Source organism: Petromyzon marinus, chromosome 22 (genome assembly GCF_048934315.1).
Source record: "Petromyzon marinus isolate PM22_M1 ecotype Great Lakes invasive population chromosome 22, UKy_Petmar_22M1.pri1.0, whole genome shotgun sequence".
NCBI classification, from domain to species: domain Eukaryota; kingdom Metazoa; phylum Chordata; class Hyperoartia; order Petromyzontiformes; family Petromyzontidae; genus Petromyzon; species Petromyzon marinus.
The window spans coordinates 10215932-10240330 of record NC_133688.1 but is presented as its reverse complement, the minus strand read 5'-3'; the positions used below and the strand labels follow the sequence as shown (position 1 = coordinate 10240330).

Below are 24399 nucleotides of genomic sequence, written 5' to 3'. Positions count from 1 at the left end.
CGTTTACATGGTTTTATTTCTTTAGAGTATTTGACTGATATACATTTCCACATGATAAGCTACTTCGTTGAGCGATCATTTGTGATCAGGTCGCTTGTGAAAAAGAAGCTAAGAGCTCAGTAGGCTTTACCTGGTAAAATTAAATAAAAAGTTTAGTTTATTTGTTTTTTTTTCGTGATTTGTTTAACGTAATATTTTACACTCCTGTCGTATTTTCATATTGTTTGACCCACACCTACTGGGCATCTGTGAAAAAGAGCTTCATAGCTCATCGGATTCCTCCAGTCTAAATAAACATCCTGATTCTGAAGTTACATCAACAAACAATAACAAACGAAGTGCAAGATATAAAAAAGTAAGCTAATTGCTAAAAAAATAAATATACAAACTTGATTTGAAGTTTTCATAAATATGCAAGTATATAGAAGTACAAATTTCACAAGCGCATACATTTCTGCAGTCGGTTTAAAGCATTTGTAACTGTATTGTAAACAATCCCACAGTGGAAAGTTTCAGTTCCATTTATTTTGGTATAGCCCTGTGAGCCATTCGGCTCTTGAATCGGGTGCGACCACAACAAACACAAAACAAAAACACGACCAAGAAAAACATCTTAAAGTGACTATGCAGTTGCACTCACTCTGTCCACGTGCGGTCAATGGCAACAGTGGCCGGGATGAAGTTGAAGCTTTCGTGACTGCAGGAATCCATACTCTTGGGTTCTGTCGGTAAAGTCACGTCGGTAGAAATAGTTCTAACTACGGGACTTTACCTAGTGACTTTACGTAGTTAGAAATAATAGTTCTAACTACGGGACTTTACCTAGTGACTTTACGTAGTTAGAAATATTTCTAACTACGGGACTTTACGTAGTGACTTTACGTAGTTAGAAATAATAGTTCTAACTACGGGACTTTACCTAGTGACTTTACGTAGTTAGAAATAATAGTTAGAAATAATAGTTCTAACTACGGGACTTTACGTAGTGACTTTACGTAATTAGAAATAATATTTCTAACTACGGGACTTTACCTAGTGACTTTACGTAGTTAGAAATAATAGTTCTAACTACGGGACTTTACCTAGTGACTTTACGTAGTTAGAAATAATAGTTCTAACTACGGGGACTTTACCTAGTGACTTTACGTAGTTAGAAATAATAGTTAGAAATAATAGTTCTAACTACGGGACTTTACGTAGTGACTTTACGTAATTAGAAATAATATTTCTAACTACGGGACTTTACCTAGTGACTTTACGTAGTTAGAAATAATAGTTCTAACTACGGGATTTTACCTAGTGACTTTACGTAGTTAGAAATAATAGTTCTAACTACGGGATTTTACCTAGTGACTTTACGTAGTTAGAAATAATAGTTCTAACTACGGGATTTTACCTAGTGACTTTACGTAGTTATAAATAATAGTTCTAACTACGGGACTTTACGTAGTGACTTTACGTAGTTAGAAATAATAGTTCTAACTACGGGACTTTACGTAGTGACTTTACGTAGTTAGAAATAATAGTTCTAACTACGGGATTTTACCTAGTGACTTTACGTAGTTAGAAATAATAGTTCTAACTACGGGATTTTACCTAGTGACTTTACGTAGTTAGAAATAATAGTTCTAACTACGGGACTTTACGTAGTGACTTTACGTAGTTAGAAATAATAGTTCTAACTACGGGACTTTACCTAGTGACTTTACGTAGTTAGAAATAATAGTTCTAACTACGGGACTTTACCGAAAGAACCAAAGAGTATCGCCGGGATTGCCATACTTTTGTTGACGAGGGGGGTGTGACGTCACAGGCACATCGAGCGACGACGTCGCACGCGTCACGCCGTGGGCGCGCGTGCGCGCGGTGACGTCACGACGCGTTAGGGCGCGTGATGTGACGTCATCGCGCAAGCCGTGCCGCAAGCCCCTCCCCCCCCCCGACGTGCCGTGAGGGTGGGGGGGGGTTGTCCAGGAATCCTCCCACTCGAGTGACGTCACCGGGGAGTGACGTCACGCAGGTGGGCCGCGCCACCTGGGCGCTATGCGACCCGCTAGTTCCCGCGGATCGGTGCGACGCGAATTCAAGATTTTGTGTCTTCTCAAAAAAAGAAACCAGCACCCCTCCCTCCCCCCTTCACAGGGTTCCTCAACTTTAATTAAAGTGAATTAAACTCGCGTCAAAGTGAGGGTGGGTCGGGAACAGGTGAGTTGAGTGGAACATGCGGTTTGCGTCTTTGTGTTGTGTACAAGACGGGTCGCGCGCACGTGGTCCATTGCCGGCAGGTCGCGGTGTTCACGTTTCTCCTCCGCGTTATACACATGCAGACACACGTGTGCACTGTGTGTACGTACACACACATAACCAATAGCACGTACTATTCGTACCCACTCTGTTACACACACACACGTGTACAGTATGTGTACACACGTGTGTGTGTGTAGCACACAGCATGTACTACACACACACTGCACTATATGTGTGCACTTTAGTACACATATAGTACACACTGCACTAGTACACACATAGTACACACTGCACTATATGTGTGTACTTTAGTACACACATATAGTGCAGTGTGTGTGTGTAGTACATGCTGTGTGCTACACACACGTGTACACATACTGTATATACTATACACATACTACATACACGTGTGTAGTATGTTGTATAGATATATAACACGCTACACAACACGTGTACTCTGGTACAAATGTATATACAGTATTAATACGTGTACACTATGCATGTACTCTGCACATTCTACAGTACACGTGCTATATGTGTCTATTGTATGTCTACACAAGTGTGTGTATCTATGTAAGCACTCACATTGATACCACAGAGTAAATGGTGTACACACGGAACAGTGTATGGGAGTGTGTTACACACACACACCAAGAACCCGGTTCTAATCACTCGCCACTGACGTTAGCCGTGGCCTAGAATCGAATGAAAGCGGCCGGGTTTACAGCTGCATGGTTTGTATACAGTGCGTGTGTATTCTATATATGTAGGTACAAGGTATAATCTATGCGAATTCGTAATGTTCCGAATACACACGCGCTGTGTCTACGCTACGAACCGTGTATAATCCGTGGCTTGCCGTACTAATAATGGTTCACAAGGACAAACTTGAGATTGGTGGAAGACCTCTTCAAAACATTCATATCACACGATATACCCTCAATAATTACACCCGAATCGCTTTCAGTGTGGCATAATCTATAAATAGATCATCGCTGTCCTGTGGTGGGGTTTTTGTTTTAAAGATAAACAGCAGCCAGTGGTTTGCGTTCACAAGCGATTGGTCTTTTTTTAATTTAAAGCTTTCGTGACTGCAGGGATTCATATTCTTGGTTCTTTCGGTAAAAGTCACCACGTAGAAGGGAACCAATTAAATCATAAAAATATTAAACAATTAAATTCTCACGACGTTTCGACTGCAACAAAAAGCAATCATCATCAGGTAAAACAAAAAAATTTGTGGTTTTCACACCTGATGATGATGACGACTGCTTTTTGTTGCAGTCGAAACGTCGTGAGAATTTAATTGTTTAATATTGTTTATTACTTAATTGTGTCCCTTCTACGTGGTGACTTTTACCGAAAGAACCAAGAATAAGAATAAGCGATTGGTCCATCACGTCGTCGATGCGTGGAAGTTCCACAACCGGCGGATCGCGATTTGCCAACGGAGATTTAAAATTATTGTCGAACATTTTGTGGCCCTAGGCGATCGTCTCATCGCAGCTACAGCTGCTACAGCTGACACAGCTACAGCAGCTACAGCTGACACAGCTACAGCTCCTGCTGCTACAGCTGCTGACACACCGACGACACATGCAGCACTGCAAAAGTTTACGGTGCACGTGAACTTCTTACGCGCCGTACGTAGCCAACCGCGCTGATGGGATGTGCGTTGAAGTGTATGTCCTCCGTACGTGTATGTGGTGAGTGTTGTGTTGAGTGTATCCTGTATGTGTTGTGTTGAGTGTTGTGTTGAGTGTATCCTGTACGTGTTGGGTGTTGTGTTGAGTATATTCTGTATGTGTTGTGTTGAGTGTTGTGTTGAGTGTATCCTGTACGTGTATGTGTTGTGTTGAGTGTTGTGTTGAGTGTAACCTGTACGTGTATGTGTTGTGTTGAGTGTAACGTGTATGTGTTGAGTATATTCTGTACGTGTATGTATGTGTTGAGTGTATGTTGTACGTGCATGTGTTGTGTTGAGTGTATTCTGTACGTGTATGTGGTGTGTTGAGTGTTGAGTGTATCCTGTACGTGTATGTATGTGTTGAGTGTTGTGTTGAGTGTATCCTGTACGTGTATGTACGTGTTGTGTGTTGTGTTGAGTGTATCCTGTACGTGCATGTGTTGTGTTGAGTGTATTCTGTACGTGTATGTGGTGTGTTGAGTGTTGAGTGTATCCTGTACGTGCATGTGTTGTGTTGAGTGTTGTGTTGAGTGTATCCTATTTGTGTTCAATATTGTGTTGAGTGTATCATGTATGTGTATTGTGTTGAATGTTGTGTTGAGTGTATCCTGTACATGTATGTATGTGTTGAGTGTTGTGTTTGGGTGTATCCTGTACATGTATGTGTCGACTGTTGTGTTGAGTGTATCCTGTACGTTTATGTATGTGTTGAGTGTATCCTGTACGTATATGTATGTGTTGAATGTTGTGTTGAGTGTATCCTGTACGTGCATGTGTTGTGTTGAATGTTGTGTTGAGTGTATCCTGTACGTGTATATGTTGTGTTGAGTGTTGTTTTGAGTGTATCCTGTACGTGTATGTGTTGAGTGTTGTGTTGAGTGTATCCTGTACGTGTATGTGTTGAGTGTTGTGTTGAGTGTATCCTGTACGTGCATGTATGTGTTGAGTGTTGTGTTGAGTGTATCCTGTATGTGTTGAGTGTATCCTGTACGTGTATGTGTTGAGTGTATCCCGTGTGTGCACTTATGGGACCTGTATTTGATCTCCACATGCAGTTTACACACCCAAATGCACATGGGTGTGGGTTTTCAGTACAGGCCCGTACTCGGATTAATGTAATAATCGGTGAATGATAGGTTGTTGATGAGGAAGTTGTAGTTGGGATAATAAAGTGACCGAATGTACTCTATATCACCTTACTATATAGGCCGCAGGATAGTAAATAATTTGCATCACATGCATTCTCAACATTCCTGTAATTCTTTTGTTCTAAGTTAACAATATCACCACTTTTTAACATTCTTTGGTTGGTGCCTATTGATAATTATCGCTGTGAATCGGTGATGGGAATTCCACGTTCCTATAGCAGGGGGTGATTCTCTCTCCCGGACAACCGCCGTCAGATTATCTTTTGTCTCGACGAGAAATGTACCCAATTGTTGGATTACATTGGCCCTAAAATATCTGAAAACCGTAGCTGCATACGAAATTTAGGATGATCCCCCTCCTGAAAAGTGCCATCTTTGTTCGGATAAATAGGAAGTGGCATCGCTTGCCATGAGTTTTTTTCCATGCAGTCACTTATGGGATTTTTTCCATGCCATCACTCGTAAATTTGATGATGCGCAACATATTTTGCATAAATTGATAAAATATAAAAACGTTTGCATTCAATTATAGTTTAACAGATGCAAATGTATGTAAATAAATACATTGGTTAATTTTGAAAATATTATTTTGTGTGTGAATCAACAAAGATGTTACAAATTCTTGGTTCTTTCGGTAAAGTCACGTAGAAGGGAAACAATAAAATAATAAAAATATAAATTATTGTTTCCCTTCAACGCGACTTTACCGAAAGAACCAAGAATATGAATCCCTGCAGTCACGAAAGCTTTAAATCAAAAGATGTTACAAGGTAATAGATTGAAATGCCAACATACCATGTAAAATCCAAAATTGGGCCTAAAAATTCGAAATGCTCAGTTGTAATACAAAACTAACCCCTCGCATACACACTGCACATTCTCGTGGGACCTCATAACAGCATTACTCTAAAAGCAGCAAATTGAAGAGCCCTTTACTGTAGTCCAGTAATAGTAAGTGAACTTTGAATTCCTCACTTGAGCAACGTATGCATACAATCTTAGGCAGCTGGTGTAACTGCACGCCTGTCATTCTGACGTGTCCTCTGGGGCTTGTCTGGAGGTCAACTTTTCACACCTATCAAGTAATGTCAGTGCTGGGGCACTAATGCTGTAATTAAACACCACTTTGCTTAGTTTCACATTTTTGCTGGAATCCCATCGACAGCTGCAACAATTCTCTACAAATTCCCCGTGTGTACATTTTGGGTGTGTATTCATGGGTCTTTTTGGGTGTGTAATGTGTGGACGCGGTGTTGCAGGGGTAAGCATGCTGTGCCGTGATCCTAGCGACCGTGCTTTGATTTATTTTCCATGGTTCTCATCAACATCCAAATGTAGCCTGGGCCGTTCGTCAGCTGACTCAGGTTGCAGTGAACATCAGCACTGGATGGAGAAGGTAACCATTTGTAGTGCTGGCCTCTCCAATCCCTCTCACGCCTGGCCAGGCCTTATCGATTACAGTATTGCTAAGAGCACCCGTCCCTATAGTCTGTAGGCTGAAGTTGAGGGTATTGGTCTTTGTATATATTTAAGTGGCCGGGTAGCTAATTCATCAGTGTTGCTCACAACAATTGTTTTTTTTATTAAAGTCAACGGGTTTTGATTCCTGCTGTAGCCTGCCGCTAATTTTTTTGAGGGAATATTTAAAGTGTTTGGCTTGCTGTAAAATGGGCAATAGAGGCCCACGTGACATCACTGCCAAGAGAAACTCAGATCCTGAATCGGTAATTGTAAAATGGTAATACTGTATGAAATGCATAGCTGACCGACTTCGCCATAGTTACTTAAGGGTTCCTTTGCATAACCCATCATCTCTGTGGCTTCCCATAATAATCAGTGGGCATATTTTGACCAATCCAACCTGTATATGGTCAAACATTTCTGGGTCATAATGGACTATTACATAATTTGAGTAAGTTAGGCGTTCTTAATCCTTGCACATTATGCATCACTTTTGTAGTAAGGGTAAGTGTATGTGGTACATTGCTATTGACAATTGTACTTGTATTAATTAAAAAAAAGTAGTGTTGTAACTTAAACGTGTATATTGCCCGAGTCTTCAGCTATTAGTACTTTTTATATAGAGTGGTGGTACAGTTATTGAACACGTAATATAATATATTGTGCATATTTCTATCTCCTCCAGTTCCTTAACCCCAAAGCGCATTGTCATTAATGTGGCACCCAATGACAGCAAGGGAGGTCTCGTTAAATCTCGTGCAAAATCAAGTTACTTACATGAGCATCATTTAAGGAACAGACATTGAGAATACTATTTCTGCAGCGCATATTATAAGAAAGGGCACAACAGTCTGAAAGTTAATACCATTTGCTCGTGGAATGCACTCATCAATTAGCAAGTAAAGAAGAAATGCCTTCACTACTTGCGAGCTGAGGAGTTCACGGTCAGCAGGAGCTGAAATCACATACTAAGACATATTTAGAACTTTCAGAATTGTGTCGACCAAAGATCAAAGAGTACAATGAAGGCAACCTGTAGTTCTAAGTGTATCAGAAGTGCCCAGAGTTGAAGCCATTTTATTGTTTTTTACATTTATCTATTACACATATATATCATGCATTATTTAATGATATAGTTGCAGACCTGAAAGAATGTTTAAATTCTGAATACATATCTTGAGGGTGGACATTTTTCGTTCAGGTTTTCTTCTGTTATACCACAGCCCATAAATTATTCTTTATTACCACCAAAATGTATTTTTAATCTCTGGCTTTCAAGCGGAGAAATTTGCCAAAAAAAGTTTGGCACAATTTTCTGAAACGTGTTGCCAAGTCCGCCACTGGGCTTACGCCCAGGAATCAGAATCCAGCATGAAGGAGTGATGTCATATAGCAGAGATACGACTAAAGCAGCAGACTTGGTCGAGGTCACCTATCCACTGTGAAACAGCTGTGGAATGGGGTAGAAGAAAGGAAGTGATGACGATGAGGTGTGGGCGGCATTTGCGGCATTGGCCAGGATTACCTCTTTTTATTCTATCAACTTTAAATCTTTACCCAGACTAGGCTCCATTGTGTTTTGAAGAGTCACAAGTATTTTTGCACGTAGAAGGTGGCTGGAGTATCTGGAGAAAACCCACATGCACAAGATGTAACTACAGCACCACACCTTTAAGTCAGAACTTGAATTGCTGTGCTGTTTCGATAACCACCTAATTGGCCAGGAATATGGTGTCTTACGTTTTAGATGGCTCCATCTCTGCATGAACCACCAACCCTGCCTCTGAGCTTGGTCACAGGCCATTCGTAACCAGCAGACCTCGTCACTGGGCATGATTTATACTGAGTGATGAACATTCCTCTAAGCCTAAAGGTTGCTAACCTCAAAAGCCCAAACTCTTAATCCCTATTCAAAACCATGTTCGTTTGTAACTTAGTTTCCTCTTGTCACGTTTCGTTTTGTGTGTGTACACAGCCAAATGCAATATAATTTACTCTCCTTACATGTCAAATGGTGGTGAGTTAATATCTCATTCAGCTGAACAGTCCTTTTGCGGTCAATACGTTGAGTCACACTTCTGCAAGTCAACCTTTGGGTATCTTTTGGAGAGACTAACCCTGCACCAAGGAATGTGAAATTTCCATCCCTGCATTGGAGACATCATTGGAGATGAGCACTGCCCCAACCTCATTTAAGCTGGGAAAGGTTCAGACAATGTTTTGTTAAATATATATAAAATGTTTTTTGCTGTGTAAGGGCATTTGTGCGCGCACTAACCGTGGTAAGCCTGACTTACGGTTATAGCAGGGCTGTACAGACACTACAAGTACTGGGTGTTTGACCTTGTTGGGGCCACACACCGGTTTGCTTCGGAAAAGACCACAGGTATAGAGAGTCTTGGCGTCCTTATGATGGTATGTGGGTTGCATGTGATAATGTTTTTAGCGCGAGTTGTGACATAGTGGTGCATGCATTGCGTTACTGTCACGCGACCTTGGGTTTGCTCAACAAATGGAAATTTGACTGCTTCGAGGTCTACGACGGGCCCCTAGTACGGTAGGGTCTTCGGTGCTTACAATTCCTCATAATTTTCTGAACTGTCCTTAATAGGTGCTTGCTAACAGCACTTGTGTTGACAGCATATTAGGCTGAAATTGTTGTGTTTGTATCATTGTGGCAGTGTGCTTTATACTGCTTGATACATCTTGAGAAAAAACAAGGGCAAGAAATTTAATTAAAATTTTAAGTCGTTGATTTAATGGCTTTATCCTAATGCATGTTTGGAATGCTTTATTGTAGAGGAGTGGGTTTCTTAAACCCAGACATGATGTGCAGCGTGCGCCTGTACAGGTGGCCTGGTGAATCGTTGTGTGCGGGGCTCCTCATCAACGAGTCGGTTTGCATCACGTTGATGACTCGATTCTCGTCGTAGGGTATGAGAATTGAAGTGACAGGGAACACTCTGATTGAGGTGAAGTCAGGGTAAGGTTTGTAATTGTTTAGTGAAAGTAAGTAAAAGCTATACAGTTTTTCTTGCCAGCCTATGGAAAATGTGTCTATATGAATGCGATATGTTTTAATCAAACGTATGCTGTCAAATATGTTAGTATATTTTTTATAGGTACTGTACATATGCAGTGGTAAAATATTTTGACTCGATGCCTTACGTTGTCGAGGGTCTTTTTTGCCGCGGTACAAGCATACATCGCAATACAGCGTACAGATTATTTTTGCACTATGCTAAATGGTTTCATACTTTGTCGTACAGTATGTTTGTTTAGAGCCCCCATCTCAGTCAGACAGCTGCAGATTGATATCCTGGTCCGGAGTTGACTCCACACCCATCATCTATCACTACTTTTGCGATATAAGACAACAGCCACTTTGTTGATATTCAACTTCAGATATGTGGAGAGACTCGCCGTCACTCTGTGAATGTGGAATTTTCACAGATGACTCAAGGTCACCGTAAATGATAAGTGAATTCACTTTAATTCCCACACCAGAGTGAGCCCAAGTCTCGATTATCCTTGGTTATGGAGGAAAGAAAGAATGGCCCTAATTTATGAAAAAAATTATAGTCAGAAAATGCAAAACTCGTATAAATTATGCGATAGCAAAGGATATTTTTTATTTGCCTAAACAGAGTAGGAGTAAAGACGTAGAATTAGTTTCGAGTCTTGTCATAGTGTTTTTTCATGTAATTGGTCACTAAGTCACGAGTTAGGTGCAGCTAATAATTAAAGAAGCACATGTAAAAAGCACAAATTAACGTGGAATACCCCGTTTTTTATATATATTCCTTGCTTTGCCAGCGGAGTTAATCCACAGCACGTCTCATGCATCCACAGACAACTGAGTTCACGTTTATTTTTGCAAGCATTTTTACTAACTAGTTGTTCTGGCTCCTTAAATAAACCTAATTAGAGAACAGTATAGAAATGCTTTGACTGAATGGTTTGAAAGCTATTTGGCGTATTTACGGAAAGGCTTGAGTGTGTTTCCGTAGCATCCAAAACATATACAGCTGAGTTGTTGGTGAAAATAATAATAATGATAATAATGAAATTTATAACGTGTCAGATTTTGCAGACGGGTCAACAACTCAGAGGCGTGGAGCCAAGCGCAGGGCTGCTCGAAAGCCTGACCCAACCCGATAGGGGCCTTTAGATGCTTTTTGAAAGTCAGTGTGCATTTGATGTTACGAACGTGCAAAGGGATAGAGTTGAACACCGAGGGGGCGGCAGCAGAGAACCGACATGAGGCTGTAAGAGTTCGAGACCTTTGGTTGTCCGAAGCAGATTGTGAGTGACGCTGCATAGGGTTCTACCATGAGCCTTCAGTGCAAGGCGAGAGCAGTGAGGCGAGTTATGGTGGGGAACTGGTGGTGAAGGCACGGGACTCTCCAAAAGATCTCGTTACGCTCGCCAGGACCGTGAACACGGGCGCCGGTATTTAGAGGGACGTACTATTAAGTGTGGACCTATGTAGTTGATTAACCTTGCCCAAACTGCTATCGAAGAATAATTCGTTTAACGTAGATCCTCTAGTGTGTCGTAAGTATGAGTAAATTGTATGCCCAGGTTTAAGTTTGTGAGCTACGTGACGATAGCTTCAGGAGTGGCGTGACCAACGCTGTCCATTCCGCTGGAGAGCAGGCGTGGAAGGATGCAGTTAGCAATATGGTCCATTGTTTGATATGGTCCAATATTTGGTTTCTGGTGACAGCAGCCACTGAACCGTGGGTCATCTTTATTTTAACCACTCGTGGAAGATGTGTGTGCAGAGACCAGTCGAATAATATTGATTTAAAATGGACGATTATACATTTGCGCATTTACAGGCACCTGTACTTTTACCCCAGGGTTCAATTGCGGTAGGACCTGGTGTCCCATTGGGCTCTCACCTTGTAAAATAAAGATCACCGATTGTCGGCTGGTATGTTATGTCTGCTTTATGTACTCGCAAGCAGCCCATGTCAGAATGGGGTAAATTAGCGGTGATGAAAAGGACGTATCTTACCCGTGTATTGACAGTTCAATTTTAATGTGCAATTTTATTGAGGGGGGGAATGTGTTGTTGTGTTCTGGGACTGTTTCTGTTGTTGCTTTATTGTTGTCTTGTCCAAGCTTGCATTTGGTATTGAAATATCGGCAGGAATTTATTTATGCAATTTGGACTGATATACTTAATTCTTTTTCGTGACTTACTTACCTTTTCTCTATTTTGCATATCTATCATTTTTTTGTATTTGTTGTTGTAACTTGCTGACCTGCCCCTTCTTTAGGAATCCTCACTTGATTCAATAATGTTGCTTTTTAACATTCACTATTGACTGAAAAACAAAATCAATTGGTATATTCGCCCAAATAAGGACCACTTTGTGGGGGTGCCCAGCAGTGGTTATCCCATGGAGAGACCGGCCCTCACCACGGCAAAGTAGACTTTCCACCACCAGCGGCTCGGGACCCACCAACGGAGATGAACCCACCACCGCGTGAGGTGCGTCTTAAGAAAATGAATTATTTAATCCATGCGGCACCCTCTCTCCTTTCCCCCCGGCAGCGAAATGATGCTGGCACTAACTCGGGTGGGTGCCGCCTGCCGCACCCGTCTGGCTGCTGCCCCCAGGGCACTGGGGGTTGCCCAGGGACCGCCGCTGGCCATGAGCGTGCGTTCTTTGCAGTTGGAGAATGGCTACGTGCAAGCCATGTACCAGGAGTGGATGCAAGACCCGAGCAGTGTACACCAGGTGACGTGCGTCTGCCAGTGGGTGTGGCGACGGGGTGGGGGGCTGCTGTGGCTTAGTGGCTAGCACATTACACTATCATGCCCGACTTGATTGATACGAGCTGTTTAGCAATGGCCCCAATAGCCTGTACGGCTATAGGAGGATATTTGGCTCTGTTTGTGCACTGTGCAGCGGTAGTGTAGCGGTTAGCACACTCGCTGCGAACCCGGCGACCCGAGTTCGATTCCCGCTCACGGCCATCACCAGTGACGATTATCTGAACTGGTCCTGGGCCTCCCCTAGGTCGATTCAGCCTCAAATGAGGACCTGGTGCAGTGTGTAAACATTGCCGTACACTGTGTGATGCATTTGTGAGAACACACGTGTGTACGTGACGAAAGAATACTCTCTTGCAAAGCTTTTGTATGCAAGAAATAAACTTAGAGGGGGAATTTACCCATAAGGCACTCTTGCCACAAACTTAGCATTAACAAGTCGATGCCTGCAGTTGCCTACGAGTTGAGTATATTGACGACAGCTTCCCTTTCTGTCTCTACAACCTATTGAAGCTTCCTACTGCACAAACAATTTAAACTAATTCAACAAATACCCCCCCACGTTCCTATTCAGATCTGCACAAAATACCACAGGCGCATGGCATTGTGCACTGGCCAAGTCAGAATCCAAGTATCTCGGTGCTTAAACAAGTAATGGGATGGCGCCCATCGCCAACCGGCATCGCCCGCGCCAGAGGTGGAAATTCCGCATTCCCAAGACGGAGGCCCGATTTATCCATAACGTGGCTATTGTTGGCTTTTTTTAAGTTGCTAATCACGAGTCTCAGTCCTCTGCCAGCAGTCTGTCACCCAGCTGGATATTGTGTGCTAGTATTGGAGCCAAATTCCAAGTTAGAAAATGACCTACAAGTGTCGTGTTATTGATGCATTGCAGTAACACCACCCTTGTGGCATTGCACAGGTCTTCCTTAACTAGATCACGGCTCTCAGCCTCGCACATGATTATTAAAAGGTCTGTCGATTTGTTGAATGTCAAAGTGTTTTGCATGCGTGACGTTCCCCAGGATCAGCCATTGTGTGCCATTACTATAGCTGGGCCCATACCTGAAGGATCAGTTGCATAACCAAATACCTCTCGAAGTCGTGCAACTGTTTTGTCCTCTTCTGATGGAGTCGTTGCACAACACAAAATCGAAACGGAATAATTCAGACTTGTAACAACCATACCCTTTGGTTATTTCGTTAAATTCACGCAGGTATAAAATAAAAGGAATTAAATCACGACGTTTCGATTGCAACACAAGCAATCATCAGGTGGGAAACAACCAATTGTAGTTTGCAAATGTGTCACGTGGTGATGAAAATACATGGCTGCAAATCGCCACTGGGCAGATGGACACTTGAAAGTAGTGCTGTCTTCTGTAAGAAACCAGTTGTGCTACTGGTTGCAGAGACATCCACATTTATAAAATTCAATTGCGTACAACTGTGCTGTAAATGTGTAATTTTTTTAAATTTCCTCTCATTGGACCAGCAAAGAAAAATCTGGCACGGCGGTGGTAGGAAAGCAGCGAGTGCAAATCCTGGTCTATAGTCAACTTAGCTGAGAATGTCCACCACTGGCTCAGAACTGCCAAACAACGGCTCATTCTCATTTGAGAAGGAAGAAAATTCAAACCCTGCCATCGCCATCCTCCACTAGTGTAAGGTGGCATAGATGGAAACACATGAGGAGTTGCGCATGAAGGTGGCGGTTATATGTCGGTAATCCTGCTGAATCCAGTGAATGTGAGCACTGGGCTGAGAGTCATCACAAGTGTATGTAAAAATGAATACAGACTCACTTTGTTTGACGACTAACCGAACGACACCCTTATCCCCATGTATCCCCGTCTGATCCCAGTCGTGGGATAATTACTTCCGAAGCGCGAACCTCGGGAGCCCTTCGCTTCTGAGCAGCGTGCAGACGAGCCCAGTGAACGAGAAGACCGTGTCCGACCACATGAACGTGCACAAACTCATACGCGCGTATCAGGTACACGTGAGCCTTTGCTTGTGTGTGTACGAATGTATACCTGTGTGTGCATTTGATGTGGGAGTGTAGCGGTTAGCGCACTACGTTTTAACCTGGCGACCCGGGCTCGATTCCTGCTCACGGCCAACACCAGTGACGATTACCTTAACCGGTGCTGGGCCTCCCCTAGGTCGACTCAGCCTCAAATGAGTACCTGGTGCGATGTGTAAACATTGCCACTAGGGAGACAAAGGTGGCCGGGCATGAGATTCCCAGATTTTGCACAAAGTGGCCAGTTGTGTCTGAAGTGTCCAACGTGTCTCGGGCACCCCTCAGGTTGGCGCGGCCTTAATTGGTGTGTCAATATCAGTACTGGGGAAACAAAGGGATGGATTAATGTGCATGCCAGATTAAATAAGCGCTCGCTAACAGGCCCCCCTGGTACCAACAGTCAATCAGGGGAATCTGTCTTGTGTGGTTTTTTTTTATTGGCGTGGGTTTATGTCACAGTGTCTCCCTTCTCAAATGAGCACGGGGGTTGTGGTTATCTCTCTACTGGTGGCCCTGAACCATAACCCCATATCCAGACGAATGAACAGGTATGGGTTCATCTGTATGTGTGTGTGGTCACAATTATGGAGCAGTGACGCATGTGGCTAGTGCACTGCACTATGAACCCAGCGACCCGAGTTGGATTCCCGCTCGGGACCAATAACAGTGGCGAATATTTGAACTTGTCCTGTGTCTCTCGTAGCTCTACTCAGCCTCAAATAAGTACCTGGGGCGATGCGTGAACATTTCAGCTGGGAAGATAAAGGTGTGGTGTTGGCCGTCCATTCCCTCGTGTGCCGTGTGGGCCTTCATAGGTGCTCGCCAACCCAAGAGTCTGTTAAAGACTATACGGGGGTCTTTGTATTCACAAGTAACCTGTTGTGTTTATCTCGCATACACACACACAAACGCGCACACACATACACGTACAAAACCACTCTTCCACCAGGTGCGAGGACACCTAATCGCCAAGCTGGATCCCCTGCAATTGCAGAACCAGGACCACATTGTCACAAAGGATCTCATCTACGACATGAGCAGCCTGGGTACGTCTCTCCCAACAAGACTGGGCACAAGATGGCTCAGTAAAATGTTTCGCACAAGCCAACGTCATAACATTCTTCCGATACTTAGTGTTGTTTATTTATGAGAAGTTGCAGTCACGGCTTTAGAGGTTTCATTAATACCTTTAAGGGAGCCGTTAAACTCCTATTGCTGTGTTCAGTAAATACCATGTCCAACCGTTAAAACGTTGGAGGACATTTTGAACTAAATTTATAGTTTCATGGACATGAAAATACGCAAAACAAATTGCTTTGAAACCAAACATTCTATCGGTACAAATGCGTCCAACTGACTTCCTGCCAAGTAGTGCTGCCTCATCAGGCGGTGTTCCGTTTTCCAACCCTAGAGGCACGATATCAATCATGATTGCTGACAATGGGAACTATAGTGTAACTTCTCATCCTTGGCTGGCATTTGAGCTTACGTCTTAATGTGTAGGGACCCTAATGCGTGTCTCGCTTAACAAGCATTCGTTTTACCAGAATTCGCCAAAACGAGCAATTTGAATTTAAATTTAGATTTAAAGCTTTCGTGACTGCAGTAATTCATATTCTTAGTTCTTTCGGTAAAGTCACGTTGAAGGGAAACAATAAACATGATGAATTTGAATTTAGCCCAATTTTTTAGTGAAGTTAGCAAATGTTAGCATTACGAGCGGAGACCGATCGATAAAATGTGTCCCGTGTCAGGGTGCCACCACGGCATGCAGTTGTTTGCTTAGCAGCTGTGCTGTACTGTACTGCGTAAGCACGTGGTTTGGGTGGGTGCGGGTGGGGGCCTCGTGGTGGCACCGTATCGGTGGGTAGATGGGTGACTGGAGGGGTTTGTGTGTGGCGAGTGGTGGAGCAACGGTTAGCCTTCGGCACTACGAAACCTGACGTCCCGAGTTTCATTCCCGCCAACACCAGTGACGATTATCTGAACCGGTCCTAGGCCTCTCCTAGAATGACTTAGGCTCAAACAAGTACCTGGTGCAGTCTGTCAATATCACCACTAGTGAGACTAAGGCGACCGGGCGTGGTTCTGGCCACCCACCTCTCGTGTGCCCTCCCAGCCTTCACCGGTGCTCGCTCGCAGCACTTGGCCCAACAGTCTGTTAAGGCTATTTGGGGAGCTTCGTCTTTGGGGGGACGGTGCGGGAAGTAGGTTTGTTTGCATGTATGAGAGACGGAGAGAGCGCAAGATGGCTGTATGATCGAGTGGAGAGAGTGTGAGCGTGTTGATTTCGAATATGTGGATATACAGGGGATCTTGCACTGAAGTTCTTCATGTGTTAAAATTGTTGTTTTATTAACCTTTTTTAAAGTGATTAGTATTTCTTATGTTAAAACAGTTGTTCAAGAGTGGAAAATTTTGGAGCGGAAACGTAATTCAGCTTTTAACAATGGGAGTCAATGGGAAAACGATGATGGTTGTTTCACGAGTGTTCGCTTACCGAGCAATTTTGACAGAACGTATCTCACTCGTTAAATGGGACACGCCTCTATTTGTTGTTGGCAGCACTATGCCAGTGAGGTAGCTCTGCATCCCTTACAGAGTGTACTGGAATATTCATAAAGTCTGTCATTTAATCATTTGGCATCGTCAATAGAAGGCGCGCTAAAGGCCGTGCCTGTTTGCGTCTGCAATGCATCTCATTCCTGCACATGAACTAATCCTACCGTTTCGTCTCTGTGGTGTTAGTCCTTTCGGCTGCCATTTCACCACGAGTATCGGTCCTTTAGCCATCATCCCCGTTGGGCATGGGCCCAATCCTGCTATTATTTATGGTTCACGTGACATTTGTGATTTTAAAATAAGAAACGACATTACTTTGTCCATCCACTGCTGGATAAAGGCCCCCCCGTGCCTTGTGTCAGCCATGATGGTTATTTTTGCCATACTTCACACTGATCATTGCTAGTTGGTGAACAGGTGTTTATGATTACATGAGTAGTACTGTATTGTTACTTTGGGGAGGGGGGGGGCAGTGGGGTACAACATTGGCGAGTGATAGCGAGTTGATCTTTGACCCCGATAGTGAAGCCATGAGGGACGGAGATGGCATGGGGGGAGACCTTAATTCAGCAGTGGACTGACAATTGACGATGGCTGTTGGCATTTCGCAGTGATATTCATTTTTCTTCCCCAGGGAAATTACAGGGTGATGGGCTGCTTTAACCTCTGATTATTTCAACTTCGCTGTTATGCTACTTTAACATGGAAAAGCCTTGCTGAATGTCAAGACTCATTTTCAGGACGGCCTTTGTTCTGTGATGCTTGGCCAATTCCTCGGGAGAAAACCAGAGCATTCTGACAACATCCACACAAATGTGTCAGAAACCTACTTTCTTAACTATCCGCCAAGTGTTTGGATTACAGGCGGGGGGGGGAGGGGGGGGAGGCGGTGCACCACCAGACAAATTTACACCGTAAATGATTAATGGGTGGTGTGCCTTTGCAACTATGACCGGAGCTGATGACCTTCACGAAAGAGGTAATATATCTCAGCGGACTTCCAGCTGCCGGCTTTATTGACGTCTGTGCGTGAGCAGTGCAGGTTACGCGGTGTGGACATGGGGGTGACGGAATGCAGCCCGCATGGTTCAGAGTTGCCTCTATCCAGCGCGCGGCGGTTGTGCTGGTCTCTGGGACCTGGCGAAAAGGAACATTTGTGCACCTGTATCTGGGGTCAAACGTTGAGTGTACAGTATTTTAGCTGTTAGTGTTGCTTACCCAAGCAAGAGAGCGCTCATCGAGATATCGGGGCAGTGCTTTGTCATCCTAGTGTGTTAGGCAGGAATAGGTAAAATAATTCGTAAAGAGTACATTTTTGCTTAGTTTTGTTCACTCCGTAAGCATCAATGTAACCTCCGTTTATCATTTGAATGTAGTTTTGAATAACTGTAAACAATTGTCCCACACACGCACATTCGGTGCTGTACTGGAATAATAATTGTGAGCATAAATCCTGTTGTTAGAACACTTAGCTTACAATAAACAAAAAACTCAACACATTCGTCAACAACACTGGCTTAAAAGAAAAAAAATGTATAATTAGTGACATTGGCCCTTTTTCATACACAGAGAGATGGAGCTCAAGGATTGGAGAATGCCCTAAACATCATGGGGCCTGATGAAAATTATACTTTTTTAAAAGTTTATGAATATTTACCTAATCTTAGCATTTGAGTACCAGAAAAATCCTCCAATTAAACAACAGTGTTACTGAATACATGCATTAATATGAGAAGCTTAATTATAAAATGTTGAAACAGTGCATTGTGGGAATGTTTGTTCGTGTGGGGGCTAAGGCACAGCCCCCACTAGCAGTGCATTCATAGACCCAGCGACCACTTCAATGGAAGGAATTTGACTGCCTTGCAATTCTGAGGCAAATTATTTGGTGACGCAGCAGCAGTGCTGACTGTGGGTGCACAAGCACGGTCGGGAAATAAACTAACAAGAGCAAAACACACTGATGGGAAGATTCTGAATTGAAATCATGGTCGAGGTCGTCTCAAAGTCGACCTCGCCTCCTAGGTTGATTCAGGGAGTACCATTTTGTTAGAAGTCACGAGTGAGTGGGTGTCCAATGAATAAACATCACGCCCTCCCCTGCCATAGGAATGTGGAATGTACACCACAAGCTTAAACAGCATGAGGTGGTGGTACTCTATTGGCAGCTGTCTAACGCGTGCCGGAAATTCCATATTCTTCTGGCAGGGATTCTGCATATCAAAGCTGGGGTAACTTACAGAGACAAAGATCCAATGTGTGTATAGCCTTCAACAGGCTGTTGGGGCAAGTGTTGTTAGTGAGCTATGAAGGCAGGCATGGCAAACGAGGTGGGTGGCCACCATCACACCTGGCCGCCTTTGTTTTCCTAGTGCTGATGTTTACACATCGCACCAGGAACTCATTTGAGGTCTAGTTGACCTATGTATATACGATTTAAAGCTTTCGTACCGTACGTAGCTAACCGTGCTAACCAGAGGTGCTAGCCAGAGGTGCGACCTAGGGGTAGACCCGGGACCAGTTCAGATAATCGTCACTGGTGTTGGCTCATGTAAATTGTTTTTAGTCATTTGACCCAGTACGCTAACCAAATGAGTGGTTAAAACAGTCACCGTTACACGATGTACAGCCTCAGTCCAGTGTAGTTATACAACACGCGGTTATACAATGGGCCATTCGTGTCACTGTGTCATAACAATGAAGAGCACCCACACCCGCTGGTTTGTTGACCAAATGCACCGGGCTGTTCCATGCCGTGTAGATGTGTTTGTGTGTTGCTAAGTCCCTGTGTACCTTCGCGTATTCTTAGGGTGGGAGGGAGTGGTGGTGCAATGAATCCTTGTCATTCTTGCTGTGACGTGCGATGTTAACTACCTGCAGGAGGTTGTGGGTTCAATCCCGGGCCCCTGATGCCCTGTATATTTGGGGTTTGCGTGTTCTCCCTGTGGTCTGTGTGGATTTTTCTCCAGGTCCTCCAGTTTTTCCCCTCCACATTTAGAAATATGCGTTTAGAGTATTTGGCTGCTATACATTTCCACACGATACGCCACTTCATTCAGCTATAATTTGTGGCCAGATCTATTCTGAAAAAGAGCTATATAGCTCAGTGGGCCTTGCCTAGTAAAATTAACATCAGTTGGGCGTTTGCCACTCCTTAGAGGTTCATGGTTCGAATCCAGTAGCCAACCTGATTATCACTGTGTGTAATAACCATAACAATGCGTGCTAAATTTCGATTTAAAGCTTTCGTGACTGCAATGATTCATCTTCTTTGGTTCTTTCGGTAAAGTCACGTAGAATGAGAATAAAATAATAAATTGAAACGTCGTGAGAATATTATTGTGTTATTTTATTTTATCAATTTATTATTTTATTCTCATTCTACGTGACTTTACCGAAAGAACCAAAGAAGAACAATGCGTGCTGTCTGATTCACTGTAGACGTTAAAGATGCCCTAACGTCATATGCAAGAGTGGGCCATTGTGGGCCGGTGTCGGGATTCAAATTTGCCAAATTCCAAAATGACACATAAATTACTCAGTTGGGATAAAACACGTAGCAATCATCGCCCCCTATTGGCAGTCTAATGGCCCGTGGTGACTTTTGCAAATGAGGCTATCCTCGTCTCTGGAGTTCTCACCCATTTAAACAAAAACTCAATCGGCACTGGGGAGTTGTGGATAGATGTTGTGCTGACAACATTGTCCCATGTTGTACCAGATCACTCATAATAGGTTCTCGCAAACAGCACTTACCCTGTGGTCTATAAGAATAAATTTGATCTCTTGAATTGTTGACAAGGGTGTGAATAGCAACACGATATTGATTTGAAAGTGCACCTCTGGGCGAATTCGCACACACTTCTACCCCTGCAGCTTCCTTAATTCCACACAGGTCCAGTCTCAAACTGGAGAAACTTGACTCTCGAGTTCTGCTGCCAGCAGATAATTGCTTGGTTGGGTTTTGTTTAGTCAGGCTCCTCCAGTTTATGCCTGACCAGACAAAACATTGTGCAGGCATGTCCAATTTTCACGCATCATGGAAAAAAAATGAAATTAGGCAAAATTGTCAGTCAATCAGATGTTATTAATATCCCTCCGTCAATCTACAAACGGATGAAGGCCTCCTGCACGCTGTGTCGGTCGTAAAAGATTGTTTCGACTCTACTTCGCATACCAGTGACGCTCAAACATGCCTTGCAATCGAAAGTGGTTGCATAGCTCGTAGCGTGAACCACTGATCTAACGTACCACCGCTCCCAGAAATTAGTGCGCAGTGAAATATATCACAGTTTACAATTTACCCCCCATTCAAGTAATAAGGTGACCACTCCTCTCTGCTGACGTGACATTTCAGACTGAAAAGAGTGAAATTGGTTGTTATGAAGGTTTAAAGGTAATTATATAATGACGCATCAGTTGATTACAGTTGATGAAATTGCTCGCGATATGTGCATGTAACAATAGATTCAGAGTTATGCAAATTATATGGAAATGTAATAATAATAATAACAACTTGAATTTAAAAAGCGCCCTTAAACAATCATTTCCAGGACGCTATAATGTACATGTACGTGTGCTGTGGGAAATTCTCACAGTGCTGTGCATTTTCAAAGTCAATTGCACGTGTGTTTGACCGGCTAGCTGGTGCCAATGTCACGCGCCATCTCGCGTACCAAATGCAAGTTCGTTATTTATTTTCAATATCGCAAGGTTGACCGGAGATTAACTCACAGTAGCTCATGCCTTCTCCGCCCCCAGCCAGTTACGGGTTCCTGGAGTCCGACCTGGACCAGACGTTGAAGCTGCCGAACACGACCTTCATCGGCGGGGACCGCTCTGATCTGACCCTGCGAGACATCCTACAGCGTTTGAAGGCACGCACCCGTAGACACGCACACAGGCTCCACCGCAAATGCACGTCGATGGTCGTACCGACCTGCTTGTGCACCCTGCTGGCCTTCATGTTTGCTCGTTAACAGCACTCGCCCAAACAGTCCGTGAAAGTCTATAGGGGGATATTTGTGTGTGTTTTGTCTGTGTGCGTGTGTGAATGTAGGATGTTTACTGTGGCTCTATTGGGGTCGAGTTCATGTTCATCAATGACCGGGAGCAGTGCCAGTGGATCCGGCAGCGCTTTGAGGTGCCCGGTGCCGGAACGCTCACCCCTGCCGAAAAGAAGCAGCTTCTCATTCGCTTGCTGCGAGCCACTCGGTACATCCTTACACGACCAGGCCCTTACCTGCCTGCCTTCCTGCCTACTTGGATACCAGCCTTCCTACCCATTTAACTACATACTTGCCTAAATAGCTGTCACCACACCTACCAACAACACACGCGTCAGTCATATATGTTTGCACAAACCTACTTGCCCAACTTTCTACCCACAGACCGAGCTTCTGAGCTACTTAGCTACTCACCGACGCACCAAATAACTATCCCCTTGCTTATATACTGAGGTTCCAAACTGCCTATCCACTAGCCTTCCCATGTACCCACCCATCTGCTTATTTGCTTACTTATATAGCTACATATTTTTACCCACCTACCCAACCATCAACCCACTCATTCAAATAACTACATAGACACCAACCCATTTACCTATGCACACACCCACTTACATATTTACCAACTGCCTGCCCATATATATCCACGACCTAGCTACCTGCTTACCTACGAACATTCCCTCTTAGCGGCTTGCCTACCCACCAACCTACCCTCCAGCTTACTGACCTACCCTCATAACTACGACCCCGCGTGCCTAATAACCACCTTGCCCGCCTGACCACGTGTGTTTATTGTAGCTTCGAGGAATTCCTGGCGAAGAAGTGGTCGTCGGAGAAGCGCTTTGGCGTCGAAGGCTGCGAGATGCTCGTGCCGGCGCTCAGGACCATCGTGGATTGCTCCAGCGTCATGGGCGTCGATGCCATCACGCTCGGCATGCCTCACCGGTACCGCACGACCGGCCCGGCAGAGAGCCGCAGCCGAGCACTCGCTCGTGGCCCCATCTCAAAGCCCGCAGTCAGCCTTCACTCAATGGGACGTCACTTCTCTTGCTGCTGTTGCCCCACGCTCTCTGAAACATCTGCACTGGAGACCCCCTCCCTCAGTTCAAATTCAGGATCAAAAATTATTTTCTGTTCTGAATGACCGATTGTCGCTCTGTAAAAAAAGTGTCTTCGTACACTCTACCATAACCAGTGTTCTCTCTCTCTATAGCCAATTTTACCGAAGCCCTGCTTCTTTACCCTTTCAGTAATACCTTGCCTTGAAAATTGCCACTTCCCAACGTTGCTTGGCCATTTGTTTTCAATAAGGCCAGGGGCACTGATAGGTCATGCCCTCTACCCTACGCCATGCCCTGTGCACCCTAGACTACGCCCTCTACCTGAGGCCTCAACAATGGGATGTGACTCACACCGTGCACGTGCGTGCCATTTGGCGGCGAGAGCACTATTTTGTCTGTGGTATTGGTGGCATTGCGAGTGGGTGTGGTTGGGAAAGGTGGTGTACATGCATCTTTTCATAAGCAATATACGAGTGGTGTAAAGTGGTTAGCGCGAGTGACTTCTGTGTGTGTAGGTCACGTACATTATCTTTGTCAATCCTCTGAGCTGGATCAGGACCTCCCCGAGCCATGTAGGTCGTCGTGGGGATTATTTGACCATACTTCACCACGGGAGTTCTGAAAGAGGGGGGGTTTATAGGTTGAAGCATGGAAGTATGGTACAAAGGTGGATTTTGCTGCAGTGCTGATAACTCCGCCTAAACATATGTAAAAGCGCACGCTGCAGGAGCCCCCAAGATAATTTAGCACCGGGAACTGATGAAGTTGTCTCATTTCTCTGTCTGGCTTTGAGAATTCCACCCCTCATTCGTTGCCCTAAAAACCGTGTTCAAACACCACACCTTGAAATAAGTTATCCTGTCATTGTACAGCTTGATCAAGAAAGTGAAGCACCCGGAGCCACCTGGCCCTACTCCACATTGACAGTTCCGAACACATCACTGTCTGGCCGGGCAGCACCGCGTAAGAAGAGTGTTCAACTCGCAGTCAGGAGGTCGCGGAGCCGAGTGTCTCACCTCAGCCCAGAGTCCGCAAAAGGGGGTGTGCCGCCGCACAACACACAGCTTTATGTTATCTAAATAATAACACGGGGACGCCCCAAACGTCTGCAGGACCCATAAAAAAAAGAGTAGCTGGCCGGTATAGAGAGCGACTAATTGTAATGTGAATGTGCGCAAATTCCACCGCTGGCTCGGAGCCGCCAGTGGAGGTGGACGTGCGCCCAACGCGCAGCGCTCGTTTAAGCAGCAGACACGCTGACCTGACTTTTAACTTTATTTTTTCTCGTTGGTTTAGGGGCCGACTCAACGTCCTGGTCAATGTGATCCGCAAGGGCCTGGATGAGGTCTTCTGTCAATTCGACTCGAAGCTTGAACCGCAGGAGGAGGTGAGCGCTCAGAAATCGCTTCGGTG

At 44.4% G+C, this 24399-nt stretch overlaps 1 protein-coding gene across 3 annotated transcripts in view; it reads left to right on the top strand.

Annotated features, from left to right (window-relative positions):
* Positions 1-1976: 1976 nt before the first annotated feature.
* Positions 1977-24399, top strand: part of OGDHL (oxoglutarate dehydrogenase L) — a 45884-nt gene continuing 23461 nt past the window's right edge. The window contains exons 1-9 of one of the 3 annotated variants that reach the window (XM_076068712.1): positions 1977-2205; positions 3736-3890; positions 12110-12296; positions 14196-14327; positions 15307-15403; positions 21681-21796; positions 21979-22133; positions 22724-22870; positions 24283-24373. In XM_076068712.1, the coding sequence (XP_075924827.1) occupies positions 12114-12296; positions 14196-14327; positions 15307-15403; positions 21681-21796; positions 21979-22133; positions 22724-22870; positions 24283-24373 (921 nt within the window). In that variant the 5' untranslated portion in view covers positions 1977-2205; positions 3736-3890; positions 12110-12113. Of the gene's footprint in view, positions 2206-3735; positions 3891-12109; positions 12297-14195; positions 14328-15306; positions 15404-21680; positions 21797-21978; positions 22134-22723; positions 22871-22890; positions 24028-24282; positions 24374-24399 lie in introns of those variants that run through there. The other 2 variants (XM_032959089.2, XM_076068713.1) reach the window with 2 other exon arrangements.